General features: G+C 39.7%; 1 protein-coding gene across 7 annotated transcripts in view; it reads right to left on the bottom strand.

The window, feature by feature from the left end:
- The window catches only part of XRCC4 (X-ray repair cross complementing 4), a 104,916-nt gene that overhangs the window by 14,575 nt on the left and 69,622 nt on the right, over positions 1–20,719 (bottom strand). Inside the window, exon 9 of one of the 7 annotated variants that reach the window (XM_033163791.1) lies at positions 14,280–14,576. The exons of the other annotated variants lie outside the window; for them this stretch is intronic. Within the exon in view, the coding sequence (XP_033019682.1) occupies positions 14,546–14,576 (31 nt within the window). The 3' untranslated portion in view covers positions 14,280–14,545. Of the gene's footprint in view, positions 1–14,279; positions 14,577–20,719 lie in introns of those variants that run through there. 7 annotated transcript variants of the gene reach the window in all.

The raw sequence follows: 20,719 nt of genomic DNA, 5'->3' as shown, positions 1-20,719 counted from the left end.
AACATTTTCACTACCGACAGGTGGTGGACCAGTAAAAAACAAAAAACACAAAAAACCTACCCCGAACTCTCAACACCTTTGTGCTCCCTATTCCCTGAGACTAATACAGCAGCAACAGTTGGTCTGTTATGAACTGCTTGTGTACAGTTACCTGGAAATTCCCAGATTTTACATTTCCTGGTGTTTGTGTTTCTTTGGCCACATTAAGTCCTCAATCTTCCTGTCTTTGCTCTTTGCTTATGTTGTTCCTGATGATGCACAAACAGCTGAGTCAGAATTTCTAGCTTTTCTAATATGGAGATATGCCAAAGCTTGTGAAGACCCAGTCCAGGGATTCAGAATGTCTTGCCTAATCGGTTGTTTTGCCTTGGCTGAAAGGCAGGCTTGCTTGTGCTATGGCTTTGGAACAACACGAATTACAGGCAATACAATTTAATGTCAATTGCTTACTCATCTCACAGTGGTGGGAACAAAATCCCAGGGAAACCAAAATGGTCAGAGGAGGATAATTTACTGCTGTATTTTTGCTGGAACACAGCTTCTTCCTTTTAAGACGCTTTCACATTAGAACACTATTTTCAAAGTCTGGAACAATTTAAACCAAGTTCCATTCTGCAATTCAACATTTCCAAAGGAATAAGCCAAATAAGCAGACAATAGGTTTTCTTAAAAGATTTTTTAAAAAATGTGTAAATGCAAATCCAAAACCTTTATGCTAACACTCTCTGGAAATCAAATATGCTGATTAAACTCTGCCTCATGGATTGAGGCACTTTTGCAAATGATTTTGCAGCTGAAGGAGATGAAAATGTTTTAACTAATCTGATGATATGAAATATCATTATGAATATTATGAACCTTCACTATGTTCATGAAAGTCATACAAAGATCCTGGTGCCTTTGCTGAGACAGAAGAAAAATAAATGTAGAATTTAACCAAAAATTACAAATGAATAGTTAACATATGGTGGTGAACCACATATAGCATAAAGTGGTCAACGCATAGGCAAATATTTGGATTCTACAAATCTGTTACAGAACACCACACAATTACCTTGATCTAATATGGGTACTTCACATTTTCCAACTTACAGAAACTTGGGGGTGCTGTTAAGTCAAGGAAATGGCCACTACAATTCAAATCCAATTCTCCCTCCAGCTGCTTATTATTTTTATTTTTAGACAAATAACCATTCCAGTTATGAATGTCCAGTATCAAACATTCTGGCACACCTTGGCTGCAACTGCCAGAATCCTTGCACTTGTCACCACTGGAAGCTCATGAACAATTGTCCGCTCCCTTCACCTTGTCTGAAACCAGAAAGGATAGCAAGGTCTTTTCAGTTTGCCCCAACACCCTGGAATTTGCTCCAGCAGCCAAAGGGACCCTAGCCTTCTTTCCAATTTTGAAACGGTAAAGGAGGCAACGGTGGTGACACAATTGCATAGACAATTCGCACCCAACTCTGCAGCTGCAAGACTGAGAAGACAGCTGAGGTTCATCACACCCTCCCAAGGGCAACACAACAGCAAACTAGCTATGGGAAAGAAAGTTGGAAGATCCTGATGTAGTTCAAGACCTAGAATGTTTTGCATGCATAGCCTGCGCTCTGTCCCGCAGCCACACACACACAGCCCCGGCATTTCCCTTTCACTTCACTGCATCATGGCAAGGAGTTAATTCATAAACAAAATAAATACTGATTGAACTCAATGCACAATTATACCAAACACCAAACTGCGTATTATTTAGCTGTCTGTGTAGACTTCTTTTGCTATGCCGCACATAGAAGCAGTTTAATTTCCCTCGGGGAATTAAGAAAAGATAAAGACATTCAGACATTTCTGGTCTGTAAAACTCAAAGTGGGAGGACAGCTCAGAAGTCCAAACCACAGAGCAGAAAGCACCCCATAAAATAGAAATAAAACAAAATATTAGTAACAGACAAAAAACTCCTAATTATAAATAACTAAACTAAGGATTGTGAACATATAAGACAACGTTCAATGGCATTTGCCTGCCTGCAGAGAGAAAAGCACATTATTCACATTATTCATTTTCTTTCATGTTATTTTTTCACTGAAAACTTTTAATAATTGTGGGTGGGTGGGTGGGTGTGGATGTAACGACTATAGTGAGAAAATCAGCAAGAATGCAGACATTCAAACTGTATGGAGAGTTTGATCCTTGTGATATATTAATAGAATCCACATAATGCTTAATACATGAAGCTAATGAATAGGTTTCAAAATGTATTATTACACAGGAACATCATGTATCATATAGTTAAATATGCATGTTCATGCATAAACTAATATAAGCCTATGTATAGCTTCCTATTGGGTGTATTCAGATGCAATGGCAAACCATTGTTTACAGCAATCCAGGGAAGTACTCCTTGAGCTCTACCCCTTACATATGGAAGGAGGAGAGGAGGGAGTACACTAGCCCGAGGTTGCTTATGTTCATAATAGCAAACAATGTTTTGCTTTCAAATCTGAATGCAGTCACTGAGTTTTCACTGGCTATACCTCATGGTCATACACCCTGTGTGGATTTTTATTTATCACACAAATCAGATCCTGCACCTGTGTAGAGTTTCAGTGCATTCCTATATACCATTTTCTGATTCTTATCTCTTTTTATATAAAATTTTTATATTAAAAAATTTATATAAAAAAGAGGAAAAAGAATGTATTTTGTACCCAGAAATAGTGGCTGCAATTTAATACATTAGTGATTTTGTCTGTTACCAAATAAATTTGTGCATTTCTATTTTGGGGGATGCTTTCTTTGTTCGCTATACATTTTGGGTGAGGACACCACAGTTGTGGCATAAACATGCAGAAGAGATTTGCATATTATAATACAATCTGAAAAAATGGAGAGAGCTTTTATGTCATATTTCTCTGGAAGAATAAAAAGCTTTAGATAGTAAATTTATGCTAATGACACCACGGCTCATCTAAAATGAGAGGGAGGAATGAAACACTAAAGTGTCAAAAGCTAGCTGATGGTGACCCTGCAGGCACATGCCACTGATCAACTAATTACTATGATTCTGAAGGATGCCCTAGGAAACAGCAAGTGGTTAACTGCTGGGACAGACAGGCTGAATCTTTAAGCAGCTGAAATTTGCTGAATGAGAATTTGTCATTGTCTCTTTTGAACGAGGGTGGGGCGTGTTTATTGCCTGTTACCTCAAGAAGCTCTCGCATTTATTTTATGCTTATGAAAAAAAAAGCCACCGATTATGTATTCATTCTCTAATTATGAAAATCACTCACAGTCTGAATTCCAGTTGTTTGCAGTCAATTGATCATTCCTCCAAAACAACCAACCAACATACAATTGGGTATCCAGTCCAAAGGAAAGCATTTATCTCATACAGAATGGTAGTTATTATATACAGCCTGTAAATACAAACCTATCCAAAATTTGCAATCTATGCCTCACCTTCAAGACAGATTAGGTTGGTAGGTATTTAGGGCAATTCCTTTCCTGTAAGGAGTGCCCCAATTGTGGAATTTCCTCCCCAAGGCAGATAGGTTGGCCGACATCCTAGCCTAGCCTTAAGCAGGCAATAAAAGCGGTTTAGTTTTACTTGGCTTTCAATGGGCTTTAAATTATAATATAATATAATATAATATAATATAATATAATATAATATAATATAATATAATATAATATAATAATAATAATAATAAATTTTATTTATACCCTGCCCTTCCCCGCCAAACCGGGCTCAGGGCGGCTAACACCAATAAATTCTGCTGTATGGCTTTGTATTTTGATTTGTATAGTTGTTTTAATTATTGTATATAAACCCTGTGAGTACAAAGGCAATCCATAACTACGTTAAAGAAAAGAAAAAGAATTCAGGGACAAGTATGCTTAAGACCACTGATGAAAATGTATAGGATTGGCCTGGGAAGACCCAAGCTCCTTTAAAGGTGAGTCTGAATGGCTAGAAATATATAAATATACTTTTAATTCCAAAACTAATCCTAATATACAAATCCAGTCTCCCCGGATAATTGTTGTTGTTGTTTGCATCGAATGGGCTCGGGAGACATTGGAAGACTTTACCTTTGGATGTTAAGTCAAACGGATGGAAAGTTACAACTGTGGCTGCAGAGCCTGATACAGGAGAGACATGCTTTATTGCAGGTGGGGCAGATGAGGGCATCCAGTTTTGCTGCTACAGGTTATTCTCTCTGCACTTCTCCCAGCGATCATTCCTCCTCTGGTCACTGCTGTGGATACCTGGCACTGCCATCGTCTGCAAGGGATTCCCATATGGTGTCTTGCATGGACACAATCATCTTGTAGAGCTTAGGTAGGAATGCTGTCTTGCTGAGCAGTTTGAGAGGCCATAGCTCAGTGGAAGAGCATCTGCCTTGCTCCTACCTGAAAACCCATAGAGCTTCTGCCAGTCAATATAGCCAGTACTGAGCTAGATGGGTATATAGATGTATTGATGGAGAACTGACCTTCAAGTCTGTGCATTCCAACCCCGGTTCCTGTTGCCCAAGGTCTTGCACAGAGTCTGACTGCTGAGGGAGGAAGTAGTTCTGAGGACACCCTAGTGGCCATGCAGGTTTTGGTTCCTGGAGCTCCTCCATCTCTCCAGGGCATCCCTTCTGTGTCTGCCTCATCAGAGGGATCTTCTTCTTCAGGTACTGTTTGTTCAACCAGGCCCAGAACTATTCCTGGACAGCCTAGTGGCTGAGCGCCTCTGGCTGAAGCAGCTTGGGGTGTCAGACAATGTCCTGGCTATGCTCCTGGTCTCCAGGAAATGTTCCACAAATACATTTGTATGGCTCCACATGGAGGGTGTTTATTGACTAGTGCAGGAATAGTGGGAGGGACCCCACATTTAGGGGAATGGTGGACATCCTGGGGTTCCTCCAGGCTGTACCCACCTCTTCTGCCAGAAGCTGGTCATGTCCAGTACAGGGGTGGGTGCTGTGTTCTGGAAGTTAGTCAAGGACCTCCTAAGGGAAGTCCATGTTGTCCTCCTGTTTTTCACTGTTCTGTACACCTTACTTGTTTAACTGTTCTTTGCCTCTGGGCAGTATGTCTCTGTCATTAGTAGCTCATAGGTTTTTTGGACCTGGAGTGGTCGGATGTGGTATGTGAGGTCAAGGGGTCATCTCTGCTCTTCCAGACATTCTGGGGAGAGAGGGATGCCCTCTCCCACCACGAGAATCATCAATTTGGACCCTGCAAATCACTTCCTACCCAAGGTCATACTGGGGCGTGATTTACAACAGCCTATAATTTGAAAGTTACTTAACTTTGTGGGCTAACAGGGCAGAAATCATTCTTATAGACTGGTTTTATTTTATTTTCAGAGTAGTGAAATTTGGAGCACTCTCTCTCTCATACAAATTCTAGCAGCGTAATTGGTTTTATTTTATCCCCCTTTTAAGCTACAGAAACAAAAAGCAAGGGAACGCGTATGTGAGACTGGATTGTTTTACAGCTCTATTCATTTTAATTGCCTAATTTCTCCCCCATCAGCATTCTTTCAAGAAAGATTTGCTCCTCAGTCAAATATGGCATGTGCTAGAACCTAATACAAAGAGGTTTTTCACAGCCAATAATAATACATTTTGGAAAATGAGTTCCAATGTGCTAATAAACCTTTAAGTACAGAAGTGGCAGCAGTGTCTCTAATAACATATGATGTAAAGATCAATTTGAATATCAAAGAACATATTGAAATACTTTCAAAATTGCTACCATTCAGTCGGTACAAATGGGAAGGGGCCAAAATCTAATAATGATTCTCCCCCCCCCCACTTCAGCACTTTCTACCCTTTAGTACAAGTAAAAACACACACAAATTATTTGAAATTAACAGGCTTTACAGGGAGACGAGAGCCAAAAACTGAACATTAATTCACCATTACGCAACACTTGGTTCATTGTTTGTGCATTGAAACAATCTGTTCAAAAAATGACATCAGCAGACTTCAGTAAATAGCTGCACTTATAAACCTTTTTATCTTATACATAAGGCATGAAACAACAAGGTAGGAACATTTGTGAGGTCACCAGCTGCTAAGGAGGAAATGTAACAAGCCCATAGCAACTCCCAGTCTCTTGTGCTGGAGGCAAAAGCATCCAAAGTCACTCCTGGTCCTTTTCTGTTCCACCCACTACAGTACAAAAGAGAGATGTCTAAGAATCACCCTGGACTTTGTGTACCATAGATGATTTGAGTGATTTCTGTGCTGGCAAAGCATCCAATCAAGGATCATGGTGAGTGTGTGGCAGGCATCTCATGCTGATGACCTTATAAAACTTGGATAGATTTCTAAATTTTGCTATGTTACACATTGGGGGAAAAAAGCAGTTTCATTTTCGGCACGTTGCCATACATCCTGAAGCAGCAATGCTGTTTACAGCTAGATGTGCTGAAAAGTTATTAGGAGATGCTGTTCATTACAGAACAGTGCTTCTTCCCATTACATTTTTTCCTGCCAACACTCTGATGAATCAACATGGTGTAAGCACATGTTTAGCTCACTGGCTGATGGCATGTCTCTCTGGCTTCAAAACACAGAGTGAGATCCAATGCTGCCATCCTCCTTGCAGAACAGCGTCAGATCCAGTTGAGGCATCGTAAGAGGAGACAAGGCACATCCCTCAGATTCTCCCTGTGACACCTTCCATGCTGTTCCGGAGGGTCCCCCGGCCCTTTGGAGGGTCCCTCTGGTTGGGGCTGATGGGAGTTTGCAGCCCAACATCATCTGGAGGGCCATAGGTGCCCCACCCATGGCTTACATAGAAGGGATACTGGAGGTGGAGAAGTCTGGAGGGGACAAGATGGGAAGGTGCGGAAGGCAAGTGGAACTGGTAAGGAGGAGTAAATTGGGCTATCTCCTTCCCATGGCTGGCCTAAGACTTTTTGATGCTGGAGGTGGAAAGTAAATGGCACCTTCTCCCTACACTCCCCAGTCAAGGTGAATAGAACCGAAGACATAAAATCTCACAACTGCCTCCTCCTGGCAGTAAAAATAGAACAACAAATTAAATTGCTACTTTCATGACATCCAAAATCAGATGCTTGAGGAAGCCTCCTAGCTCTGCCAATACCCCCTTCATTGTGAGTCTGGCTACTTACCGGTATGTTTTCCAATGAAATACCAGAATGGCATAGTGATTCTGTAGGAGTCAGAAGCCACTGATTCCTATTTGAGAGCTAAGCAAGATATAACATAGAAAATTATATGATCAGAATCTCCTGTGTTGTCATTTTTCTTTTCTTAGCTAGCAGCCCTTCAGATGTTTTCTTTTCAATTAGATGTGAAATGAGCAAGACTGCCTAGGTTAGCCAAAATGTTTCCATTTGGTTTCAAAAAAGAGAAGAGAATCCTAAAACTGGGAATGAATGCTGTGAATCCAGCACACCATCTTCTTCATTTTAACTGAGATAAATTCATCTCAACATTTAGATTGCCCAGAGGATGTCTGGGATCCACAGTAATTTTGGCTCTGCATATTGGGTGCTAAACAAATGAGGTTTCATGGGATTCTGAACTCACCAGTGATACGAGCCAAGCTTATCAATGCAATGCAGCAGGTTGGGAGCATATATGGCATCTAATAAAATGGGATAGAGAATGGAAGATTTAAGCAGGCAGCTGCCCCCAGTATGCAATAGCCTGTCTGAATCCGATAGCCGACTGCACCTGCGCTCATTGGATGATCCTCATATTTCTAGTGTGTACATGAGATGCTTTACATTTCCCCTTAAAACAAAATGTTTGCAAACCGTTTCCCAGCAGTTGGATAGGCTATGTATAAAGGGTCTGCTGTTGTATAATGTGTGGAACTGTCATTAAAAGGTTGGTAGCGCTGCCAGCTATCTGTAGTTGATGGGCTGGTGGCATGTGAGAGGGACTTTCTTGTGATGGCCCCCCAGATTGTGGAATGCACTCTTCTGAGGTGTGTCTTGTGCCATCACTATATGCTTTTTTGTGATTGTTCAAGATGCATCTCTTTAACAAGGCCTTTGGTTGAGGATATGCCTTCCCTCCTCTGGCATTGCTGTGCACTGGTCTGCTTGTTTTGCTATTCTGATACTTGTTTCTGAGATGTTAATTAACAATTTTAAAATACATTGTACTTATTTTAATGGCAATATTTTTTAACCTGCCCTGGAACAATAGCTACAAAAAATAATAAAATAAAATAAAACAACCAAATTCACCAAATGTAATATGTATGGGTAGACTTCTCACTCAAATCTGAATAGCCAGCCTTGGTTTTCAGGGCTCTGTATAATACCTAGTTTATATTCTTTTTATTATTATTATTCATAAAGGTATATATCAATACGTAAGTACAAATGCCAAGGTGCAGTTATTTCCTCTTGACACATCAAAAATATGTGTACAGCAGGTGTAACAGAACTAGCATGAAGTTAAGTGTAACAACAATGACCTTATTACTTTACATTTATATCAAATCCCCCCCCCCAGGGTCTTCTGTTGCGAAGCAAGCAAGAGGCATTATCACAGTTCAATTATTTAGGAGCCAAGCCAAGAAGAGGTGTTGTTTGGGGAGAGGCCTGAGTTCTGGATTCATGGGCCTGAGGTTCTCAACTCCTGTACTTGCCCATCACAAAATATGCATAGTTTTTACAAACACACACACACACACACACACACACACACACACACACCTATCAAAATGCTTTATGCTTTATGAATGACCTCTTACCCAAAATGGGCAATGTATTCAAAACAGAGGCCTTAACATTTCATCTGGTGGCTTCTATGTCAGAAAAAAGGGGGGGGGGTTAAAACATGCTCAATGCATGCCATCAGTTCTACAACATTGTACACAAAATGGAGGAGGGGGCAGGGGGAGAGATTACTTTAAAAGCCCAGCGGGAAATACCCACTGCCAGAAATATAAGTTAGCCATATAATAGTTTTATGCTGCTGTATAGTTATGATGCCACACTTTTCTTTCACCACTAAGGGTGCTATGTTTCATTTTCAGTAAAGATTTATTGATTCCCAATCGTTTGTGAAGGGAAAATGTGACATTTATGGTTTTACGCTTTACTGAGATACTACATTCTATGCAGAGGATGTCATTAAAATGCACTGTATTGTTTGATTCTGTCATGGCAACTGCAGTATTTTCCACATGGAGATTCCTAAAAGCACTTTCTAAATCCTATGTCATTTCTGCCACAATGAAGATGGTCATAAAAACTAAAGAAACTATTCTTACCATGGAATTTTAAGAACTTTGCATTTTTTTGTAATTAAAGTAACATATTAATCTCATAGAGTGGTGATTTAATGCAAAGTAATGCGATAAATTCTAAGGTTAGCTTCTGGCCTTTTAAAGATTTATCCTATCGAAACACAAACATACTGTTTACGCTTGAAATACGTATTTAGCAGCTACGGTAGATAAGAAAAAAAACTAGATAAGAAAATCCAGAGATATAAACTCATGCAGAATATTTTACAGTTCATAGCAAATAAATATTAAATATTTTATTTTTTTAATTCTACTTTTCATAGATTTGTAAGTTTTATATTTAGGACATTCATTGACAAGCTTCCTTTTCAAGCCTGAACACATACGTTGAAAGAAACTTAAAGTAACATGACTTCTAGTAGTAGGTAATTATGAAAGCTCCATGGAAGTGGTGCGGCTGACAAAAAGGACATGAAGTGGATGATGGCATCCCTGACCACTGCCCATGCTGGCTGGGGCTGATGGGAGTTGGAGGGGCACAGGTTCCTCCTCTTTGCTCCATACTCCAAATCACTGACACCATTCTGAATCAAAGCATGCAACGATGAACTGGCAAGAGAAAATGCAAACCATCTGATGCTACAGTGGTCCAGGGAAGGGTTTTTCAAAAGTAGTGATGTTTGAGTAGGATTTGTAAAGGAAGGTGGTTTCAGCTGCAGGAGGTTATTCCAAATATAGGGAACAACATACACAAGACCATAAAAGGAGCCAATGATTGTCCTGAGCTACTCAGTGAACTTGCTTTTCCATCATGACCTTCTCTTAACCACACCATTTGTTTTCAAGAACGATTATTCCAAAATTATTGCATCAAGTCAATCTGCTTTAGTGGTCAGTTTAAATGATAGTATGATTGGCTTTTACAAGTTAAAGCAGCATATCTACAATTGTTTTTACACTTAGTGCATGGAATAAATGTACAAACCATACATTTCCTAATGCCATGTAAATTAATGTATTTTGAAAATCTGCAGTAAAGGCTCTATGGCATTTTCAGTACCAATTTTTAAACTGGTTTTTTGCCTTGTTCTCTATATCCCTTGAAATTCTTCTTTCTGAGCTAAATATAGTAAAATACAGAAGCACAGGATTGGATCACTTTTGCTAGCTTCTTTCATATTTAGCTTGCATCTTTCCCAAGTTATCATATTATCCACACTCGAAGGGTTTAGTCAAAACGTATCAGACTATTCTCCTACTCTGACCCATTCATTTGTATCTTGGTATAAACATTTTAAAGAAATACTGGGCTTTAGGATACTCTTCCATTTCATTGCTTTAGACTAGCAAGCTATATTTCCCCAAGCTGACCGTTGTATCATAATTGGTATGAGAGAGACAATATGTGTGTGCGTCTGTGTAATGGATGACCTTGCTATGACTTAAGGAAATAATAAGATTCCCCCAAGGAAAATGTACAAAAGCCTGATGATAATACCACAGCAAATAAAAATTCTGAAGGACAAATATACCTCTTGTCAGAGCATTAACATTAACAGTATTTTCTCCTTAGTCTGTTATTTGATCTGTACCATGCTAAGTGTGCTGGATTTAAACTGAGTCTATTTCCCCCCCCCTTAAGAATAAACATTCAAAACAGAATGAACCTCAGTGTGTTACTTTTACCATCCCTCTATATGTCTAGAAAATCTTAACATCTATCATACTCACTAATGCACATTTTTGTTTGCAATAGCATGGATTTATATCTACACTATTGGAATCTGTTCTTTAACACCCTTCACTTGCCTTTGTTTTAGGGGTTTGTTGGGGGCAAGGTTCCACTGCTTCCCTCTTTAACTCTGCTGTCAATTAAAAAAAGAGACATGTTTAATAAAGAAGTTGCCTTCTTGGTCTCCCCAAGGGAAAGAGCCATAGTTCAGGGGCAGAGCTTATGCTTTGTTTACAGAAGGTCCCAGGTTCAATCCCTGGCATCTCAAGGTAGGACTGGGAGGCTAAAATTCTGGAGAGCCACTACCAGTCAATATATAGGCAATAATGAACTAGATGGAGCTAGATGAGTCAGGCCAATGGTCTGACCCAATATAAGGCAGATTTCTTTGTTCCTAAGTACAGGGGGCTGGTACTCTAAGCCAGTTGCAGCTTTCCCTTTAAGTGCTATTTTATTGCACCTTCACCTTCACCCAGATTTTCTCTAATTGGACAATTTATATGAGTATTTATTATTATTATTATTATTATTATTATTATTATTATTATTATTATTAAATATTTTCTTGGTTTACAAAAGTGTGTGCAATGTCTCTTGTATTTTTCCATGTAACATTTTTTACAGATCAATTTTGAATATTGAGACATTGGGGAGAGAAGGGGGAAAGAGGTGGGTGGGGTGGGGTGGGGTGGGGAGACGATGTTTCTATTTTCTTTAATATATGTAGGATGTGGTGTCAGCGTCGTTTGTGTTGGTTCTCTGTTGTTCGCTTGTGTTTCTTTGGCGGTGAGAGGTCAGGATTGGTGTAGGGTGAGATTGTTCATTTGTGGTTGGCTGTGGTGCTGGCTTTACTTAACATCTTCCAAGACAATAATGCCCACTTACAACACAAGGAGCTCATAACCCATCTACTCTCAGCAGCCGGAAACATCATAACCAGACACTGGAAAGACCTGTCAGGAGTAAGCATGGAACAATGGTACCAAGTAGTATGGGAAACAGCCCTACTAGAAAAATTAACCAGCAACCTAAAACTAGCACGGGGACAAACAGAAGAAGACATCTTCACCTCCGTATGGTCCCCCTTCATCACACACACAGCCCAACAAGATAACGACAAAAATCTACTGACAGCATACAAATCAATATGGCTAACGTGATCCAAAACACCCACCCACCCCACTCACACAGGAAACCAAAGACAATTTATATGAGTAGAGTGTGGGGGCCACTTCTGCTTCCTACCTTCTGTAACTTATCTGGCTTGACATTTTGGTAGACATGTCTCGGTCTCCACACTTTCCCTCATACTCCCCCACCCTCCCTTTAATTCTGGTTCACAGTTTACAGAAATCTGGGCAGTCCTTCACAAAGGTCCTAGAAATGATACACAGTTATAGATGTGGCAGGGGGATATGGAGAGCACACATTGAAGCTTTAGCCAGCACGTAGGGGCTTACATTTGATAATTGCAGTGGCTAAGACAGGAAACTAATTCAGACAAACTAGTCCACGGTCTTCACAGTTGAAAGCTGAGATAAGTCATTTAGAACTGAGCACTGGAATGAATGAATATCCTCTTCCACAAAACCTCTCCCTGAAACATGCAGCACTTTATTAACTAGGAATTAAGAGCTGGATCTCGGCGTCACTCCCATGTGCCAGGTGTTCTGTGTAAGTCATAGCCGCTCCAGTTTTGGCTCCTATTAATTTTGACAACAAAATTGCTTCTATGGCAAGCAATGTTTATAAATCTGGGGAATCAATCTCAATGTTCCAGAATCGTTGGAAAGAAGGCTGAAGGAATACGAATGCACCTCCGCCCTCTACCAGAATTCAACTGCACAAAGCCCCAAGGAATTGCCAAATGTTCATAAATTCAGCAATGGCAATACATGGCTTAATATTTTGCTTTCAAATGTCCTAGTTGTCATTCCGTCTACCAATGCAGACTGTCAAAAGTAGGGCACAGGGGATATTATTACAGTTAGGGCTTACACTGCTTGATTAATTTTCTGTTATTGGCTAGGGCTGCATATGGGATTAAATTATTCTGGAAAAACTACTTTCTTCCCTTTACTTTTCATCTCTCTCATTCAACAGGCAACAATGAGCTATCCATTTTAACACTCTAGAAATATAAAACCTGACAGCCATTTACCGTATATACCCGAGTATAAGCCGACCCGAATATAAACCGAGGCACCTAATTTTCCTACAAAAACCTGGGAAAGCTTATTGACTCGAGTATAAGCCGGTTCACCTTTGCCGCTGTGGAGGAGGAGGAGGAACGAGCAGCCCGAAAGCAGCCCTTTGGGCTGCTCCTTTCTGTTCCTCCTTTGCCAAGTTTGCATTTATGCGAGCAGTTCAGGAATGGAACAAGCTGCCTGGGGAGAGTAAAGAACTTCTGTTCTTGTACGCTTCTTAAGGAATGGTTGACTGGGGAGAGCGGGTGGCGGCACGAGCAGAGAGAAAGGGCTTCTTTCTCGCCGCCCCCACTGCCCGCCTCACTCAAGTATAAGCCGAGGGCAGCTTTTTCAGCACAAAAAATGTGCTGAAAAACTAGGCTTATACTCAAGTATATACAGTAATTCACAGCATGGCAGCAAACTGCTACTGCCATGCTGCTCTTCAATTTTCAGCAAAGTAATGCATGGACTTGAGATATAGGATGTATGCAACATGATACAGACATTAGCAGTGCAATCCTATGTATGCCTACTCAGAGGTAAGTCCCACTGAGTTCAATGGGGCTTACTCTCAGATAAGTAGGTACAGGATTGCAACTTTATGAGGCCATTTTATCAGGAGAGTCAGCTTGGTTTCAGTTTCATGATAAAAATGAAACAACTTAAAATTCAAGTCTGCCAAAAAAAGTCAAAACCAAGTGAAACTTAAAAATAAAATTAAAAAATTAACATTTGAAATTGTATATTTAAAAACCATTAATTTATTACTACTGTATTATTGCTACTGCTGTTAAAAAATACATAGCCACTCATCAATAAATATTCATTGTGTGGCTACATTTTTCGTTTTCAATGTAAAACTCAAGTCATGAGTTCAACTGCACAATGCTAATTTCATTTTTGTAGCGCAGAACTGAAAAAAGGAAGAAACTGTTCACTGAGTACAACACAAAAACTATGCAAATTTATAGAAAGTGAATCTAATAACAAATGTTGACATTCAGAAAGACAACTAAGAAATTAAAATCATATGTTAAGTTTAAAGAACTAATGGTTTTGGAAAACATGTCCATTCAAAACGCCCTGTTCAAAACCTTAACTAAAATAAAAATAAGATTTGTGCAACATTAAATAATGCCTTGTACAAGTGATAACTTTGTAACATTTGTCAAGCCACAGGGGGAAACTGAATGGCTAACTTTTGCCTCACACATAGATACAAACTGTTCACCTGGGAAAGCAGTGTTTCCTATAGACCAAACTCTTTATTGGACTGTCATTGTGAATGTTTGAATAGCAGCACAAAAGTAAGGACAATGCTAAATCCGGAAGAAAGGAAATGGTCTGTTATCAGAGAACTACTGATTGCTTCCATGTCATGATCTTCTTTTATTCAGTTGTCCAAACAACAATGCCTTGGCTGTACAAAAAGAAGAAGAAGAAAAAGAAGAAAGAAAGAAAATGAAATAAAGTCCCTTATTTGTTTCATTTATTGCCTGGCTTTCACTTTGCTGATTTTATAGGTCATTGCAGCACTTGGGAGAATCTTATCAAAGCCACATTCCTAGGTGGGTCAGTAGTTAGGGTAAGGATTAGAGATGGCCACTTTAATGACTTCCGGTGCAATTAGACAAAAGTATGGTAGCAGCCAAAATATTCTAACCCAACCTAGGAAAACTGCTCCTATCTCAGATCTGTGGTTCAGAATGTAATATAAATAGTGTGTCCCACACATTCCTGAGACTGCTTCAGGAGATGTTGTTCAGCACTGTATCATATTTGCTTCCATGATCACCAAACCAACAAATGGGGGGAAATGGAAAGCGAGAGAGAGAGAGAGAGAGAGAGAGAGAGAGAGAGAGAGAGAGAGAGCTGTCAAGGGTCAATTCTTAAACCTGGGCATACAGTAAGTCAGACCTTAGCTTTTTAACTATATCGTATTGAATCAACTCAGCAAGTCTTGTTGATTTGTGGAATCAACTGCACTTTGATTTTCCAAGGTTTCACTTTTGGTATTATTTGTTCGCTTCAAAGAGCTAACTTTGAAACATTATGGATTTCCAATGTTACTTTCTGAAGGTACAAATGGATACAAGTGTGCCCTAAAATATGCGTAAATTGAATGTAATAATACATTTTAAGAAGTGACATGAAATAAAATTATGCATGGCATGAAGAAAGTGGACACAGGAAAGTTTTTCTCCCTCACTCATAACACTAGAAATCATGGACATGAAGCTGAATGTTGGAAGATTCAGGACAGATAAAACAAACATCTGACTTATTGACACCACTGTACTTTACACATTTTTTAAAAAAGCATACCCTGCTCTTCGGTGCTGTTGCTTCCAAATCATCCTCTATAATAAAGTGCAAGTGTCTCTGCGTCCATTCCCTGTGTCCGTGGGATTGCGCTACTGCGCATGTGCCCCACGGACAGCCATTGGAACTTGGAGCGGAGAGACTTCGGGCGGCCGGGCGAAACTGTTGAAGCAGCGGGTGTGCGCAGGCACGCGGCGGGTGCGCGCTCGCGTGGACTTACTTCTAAGCGGCAGCGGCCGTTACAAGTGGCAGTGGGCGAGTGATGTCACGCGAGAGCTGCTTGGTTGTTAGAAAAAAACCTGAGATAAGCGAGAGCCGCTCAGTCAGCTCTGCGCATGTCCCCAACGTTGCTAGGACAACAGTTTGACCACATATGTTCTAGCGCCCGTTAATTTAACGGGGTTAATGTACTAGTATGACATAAAACAACAACAGATACAGAAAAAAATCCCAAGCCCACTGAGGGTAAAAACAGTTTAAATTATATTGAAAAGCCCAAGAAACCCCCCAAGAAAATAAAGCCTGAAGTATCCGCCTAGTGCAGTAAAGTCTCTCAGAGTAGGATCTTCCAAAGTCCTAGCAAGTGAAAAGGCCTTCTGCCCTCAACCTCAGAGAATGAGATATAAGAGATACTGAGAGGAACAGCCTCTGAAGTTAATCTTAGTGTATGGAAACATTTTAGACCTACAGGTATGTATCAACTGGCTGTGCTTTGCTACAGAGCATCATCATTCCATAAGTATCCCTATACCACAGAAATTTTGATCTGGCAACTACTAGAGAGAACCAATCTTTTCACAACAAAGATTATTATTTTGGGGAAAAAACAAGCACAGCTAAGACAATTAAAAATGGGACACACATACCCCAGATGTTGGGCAACAGCTCCCCTTGTCCCTGACTTCTGCCTGGGGCTGGAGTTCAACAACATCTGGGGGAGGGGGCTCTAGGTTCCTCCTTTTAAAAGACTAGACAATAAGAAGAATTTGTATGCTTCAGTCTTTTCACTGTGAGTCTGAGAGCATTATTTCTGCAAAATTTAAACCCTAGTACTTTATTCAAAGCAGTGAAACAGGTACTTGAGGCACTGTGAAAGGTTTCCTAAGATTAAACATGCCTAAATGTTCTTGCTGAAGTAATGGAAAGAAAACTGCTGTTTGGGAAAGAACAAAACATTGCTTGTTTAAATGGCACAGTGTCACCTGTTTTTAAAAACTTCTTTTTGTTAGCTGGAGTTCCATTTCAAATATTGGTGACTTTTGCTACCCTGCTTAGATTCCATGTTTATTCACAAAAGGGCAGCCTACAGTTATAGCCTGAAAGCTATAGGACCACTTCTTAGTTTGTTATGTTTCATATGACTATAGTTTCAGATGCTTTCCATAAAAACATGGGAAGCCAGAAAAGAGTTAACGCAGCTTTCTGCGTAAGTAACAATACAGACCTTATCCTCCCATTTTAATTCATTCACTCAAGTTGGAAGCAGAAAACATGAGGCAATGGAAGTATTCAATAATACAGGTCATCTGCTTAGCAGAATGCCAAATTCAGCAGCAACTAGAAGAAATGCAGTGTCATAACAGCTTGCCAAAAATTAAATGTGGACACGCCTGTGACATTTTTGTCTGGTTTTGTGCTTAGACATTCTGGAAACCTTGCTACATTTAGATACCAGAGATCTCTAAATTCTCACATCTATAACTTAACATGGTCTGCAGCCATGGCAGAACCCACAGCTACCCACTTTCTTGGTTTGCCAAGGGACATTTAACAACAACAAAAAAGGGTAGATTAGTATCACAGATGGATTAATAGAAGAAATAAGAGTATTTACTTTGAACTGCCTTCACTAACTGGCTGAGACAGATTCAAAATATTGATAACACAGGTATTTAATAACATGATTTGATGTTGCATTATTATTTTTTTGCCAATACTCCAGCAGGGAGCTTCAAGTACTTTAGAAGCCACCTGAGTCATACAGCTGTACTTCATTGTTTGATTGGCATAAATTATAATGAATAAACATTTTTTTTCTTTCTTTCAATTAGAAATTGCACTAGCAGATCAAGGGGATTGCCATAGGTTTCCTGCCTCTCTAGACCTTGCCAAATTGTATATGGGACAATCTGATGATCACTGTAAGTGCAACTCTACTTCTACAATGGCGTATCTCCAGCTTTCATTTGGTAAAACAGTTAAAGAGGCAGATCTAAATATGATCGAGAACTACATCAGTAATGCATTTGCCTCATTTACCCTGTGAAATGTAGTCTAACAGCCATACCCAGCATAGAAAGCATAAGAAAAATGGGGAAAGGGGTTTATAAAATTAAAAACAGTAAGTTTTTTTCTTTTTTAAATTACCTGGATTAAATTAAAATTTGAATTTCTTAAAACATGGTGAATCCTAGCCTCTTAAAATTGAATTATATTTATCTAAAGATGCCTTCCCACTTACAGAAAGCCTCCTTGGCTCATGGAAACGCTGGTTCCAACCCAGCAGACTGTATTGCTTCACTCAGTGAAGTGTGAATTTTGGATAGCTGTGTTTTGGTTTGCATATTATTTCAGAAAGTGCAAATTAGGTAACTTCACCTTTAATGTGAGATTAATTCCCCCCCCCCCCAAAAAAAAATTCCCTAAGTGAGTGACTAGCTAATGGGTATATAATTTATTACCACCACTGCCACAAATTATTATACAGCTTTTCTACGTGAATCAAATATTTTATTTCCAGGCCTTTTTGCTTAACAGTTTGCAAACAAAAAATGCTGGGTTCTACTCTTCAAGAAGGGTGACACTTACTCCTTCAAAAGGAATACATTTCCACTGGGATGGCAAATATTTCACAGCTAACACAGCATTCATTTTGGATCTCTGGAACTGGCTCAGATGTTGTAGCTCAGTTTCTTTCATGTTAACTCATTCACAGCTCTGTAATTTCACAGCACATTACCCCTAGTCAATTAAGCAGGTGAACAGCCTTATTGTAACCCTTGTGAGCCTACCCGTGTGATGTGCAATAACAATGACAGACTTTCTCCAGAGAGAAATCTACTCAAATTCATATGGGCCTGACCTGTTTGCCAGAGAATAAAACACATGCACCCGAAGGAAGCATTTCTTTTTTTTAATGATAGGATCCAAATTCAGTACTTCAGAGAACTCTAGTCTGAATACTTCTGCACCATTCAGTCTCTGTTGCTGTATATTGTTTTATGGCCCTAATGTTTTACATTAAAGAACTTACGTCTGTGTGATTACTTTATATACATTAAATTGACAGAATCATTTACTTATGAATAGTTTAGCAGCCTTTTAATACATTTTGAAATTAGAAACTGTGCCAGTTTATACAAACATAAACTCTGAACCATCTTTTGAAACATATAAATAGAATATCTGTGTTACACTCAAGTGGCTTTCTAATAATGTATGGTCAATGTGTTACATGTGCCTTGCCAAATGGTATTCTTGCCAAATGGTATTCTTGACTCAGAAAATTGTGAGCAACCAAAATGGCCACATCGATGTGTGTTGCAGTCCCAAACATGTTTGTAAGAGAATACAACACAGAGGTCGAAGAAGCTTGACCTACACTCCTCCTGATGTATTTTTAATATTTTGTTGGAAGCCACCCAGAGTGGCTGGGGAAATCCAGCCAGATAGGTGGGATACGAACAAACAAACAAACAAACAAATTATTATTATTATTACTACTACGTACTAAAGATCTACTTTTTTCATTTTCCTTGCTTTAATGAATTTCACTAAAGAGATCAGTTTGCTTGGTGTTCTTTGAGTGTTCTGGCAGTCAACAGAATTTTTTCCTTACCCAGGCGTTGGCACAGAAACTACCTTGGCCACCCCTTTTTGTGAAAGAGATGGGGAAGTGTGACCCTGGTTCTTGATCTTTCAGTCGCTTGATACCAAGGAGCACCGTATCCTCCTGGAGCGGCTGTCTGAACTGGGACTGGGATTCCACCGGGTCATCCACTCTCTGCTATGCAAATTCCTCTGAGAGGCTGTTCACAATACATGGTACAGCCATGGTCACTTGGGATGGGGGAGAAGAAGACAACGATGCTGTTGATCTCTTTGTGTTTAGTTCTGGCATATTTTAACACCTATGCCAAAAACATTATTTTGTAATTTGCGGCTTTGTTGAGTATCAAAGTAATATATTATTTTTCTTTGTACCAGTTTCTCAACAGAACCTTTACAATAAATCATTTTCTAAATCAGAGTTCCATTTTACATAATTGAAAACAGTTAGCTGCTGTATTGCTGGTGGCAATGCAATTTGCCAGAAAAATAAATTCTGTCCAATGCATTTAGTACTTCCACAGCGTGATCAAAGGTTTACGGTATGAAAATTATCTGATGCTATTGACATGAAACATAATGAGTATCTGAGAGCCATCACATCATATTTAATAAAAACGACATGAAAGGTTTACCCAAAGCTCATGTCCTCTAGCTGGTTGCTATAATTGAAAGCATGCTATGCTGCACATTAAACAGAAAAACCCAAATTACACAGTGGCAAGAGATCACTTAAGAGTTAGGTGCAGCCAGACAGAAAGAAACGACAATACAGATCTAGCTCTGTGGCCTCACACTATAGGGAGGAATTAAAACCATAAATGGAAGATCACCCCCTCCCCATTTACAATACGTTACTACTATATGAAAGCTTTACAGTGCAATTCTTTTCATATATTTATTTGTATGTCAGTGATGGCTGGTTCCTATTGGGACTGGTAGGGCAGAGGTCAGGGAAGCCAACCATAGATGAGAGTCAGAGCCAATGACAAGCAGAGCCAACTAATTCCAGTTTTGTCTCTGCTGAGCTTCACAAGTGTCCAACACCAAGAATCAGGAGGAGGAAGTACCACCCCCTAGACTGGCTCTAAGTAAGAAGGCAGGCAGGTGGGGCTGGCTAGAGGCAGAAGAAGGCAGGTGGGGCAGTACCGCATTTGCCATAATGGACCAACCTCCACTGTTGTATACCTATTTAATTTTGAATTTAGTTCCAATGCGTTCAATGAGACATATCCCTACATAAGTGCATGCAGGACTGCAGATATCAATCCTACATATGTTTACTCAGAAGTAAGACCCACCATGCTCAGTGGAACTTACTCCCTACGAAGCTTACTTAAGACTGCAGCCTTAATCTGATATTTTCCCATAATGTCTATCTTCATCACAAGGGCTGAACAGAGGAACATGACA

The sequence above is a fragment of the Lacerta agilis genome, chromosome 11 (genome assembly GCF_009819535.1).
Source record: "Lacerta agilis isolate rLacAgi1 chromosome 11, rLacAgi1.pri, whole genome shotgun sequence".
Lineage (NCBI taxonomy): Eukaryota > Metazoa > Chordata > Lepidosauria > Squamata > Lacertidae > Lacerta > Lacerta agilis.
This window is presented reverse-complemented; position numbering and strand designations above follow the sequence as displayed.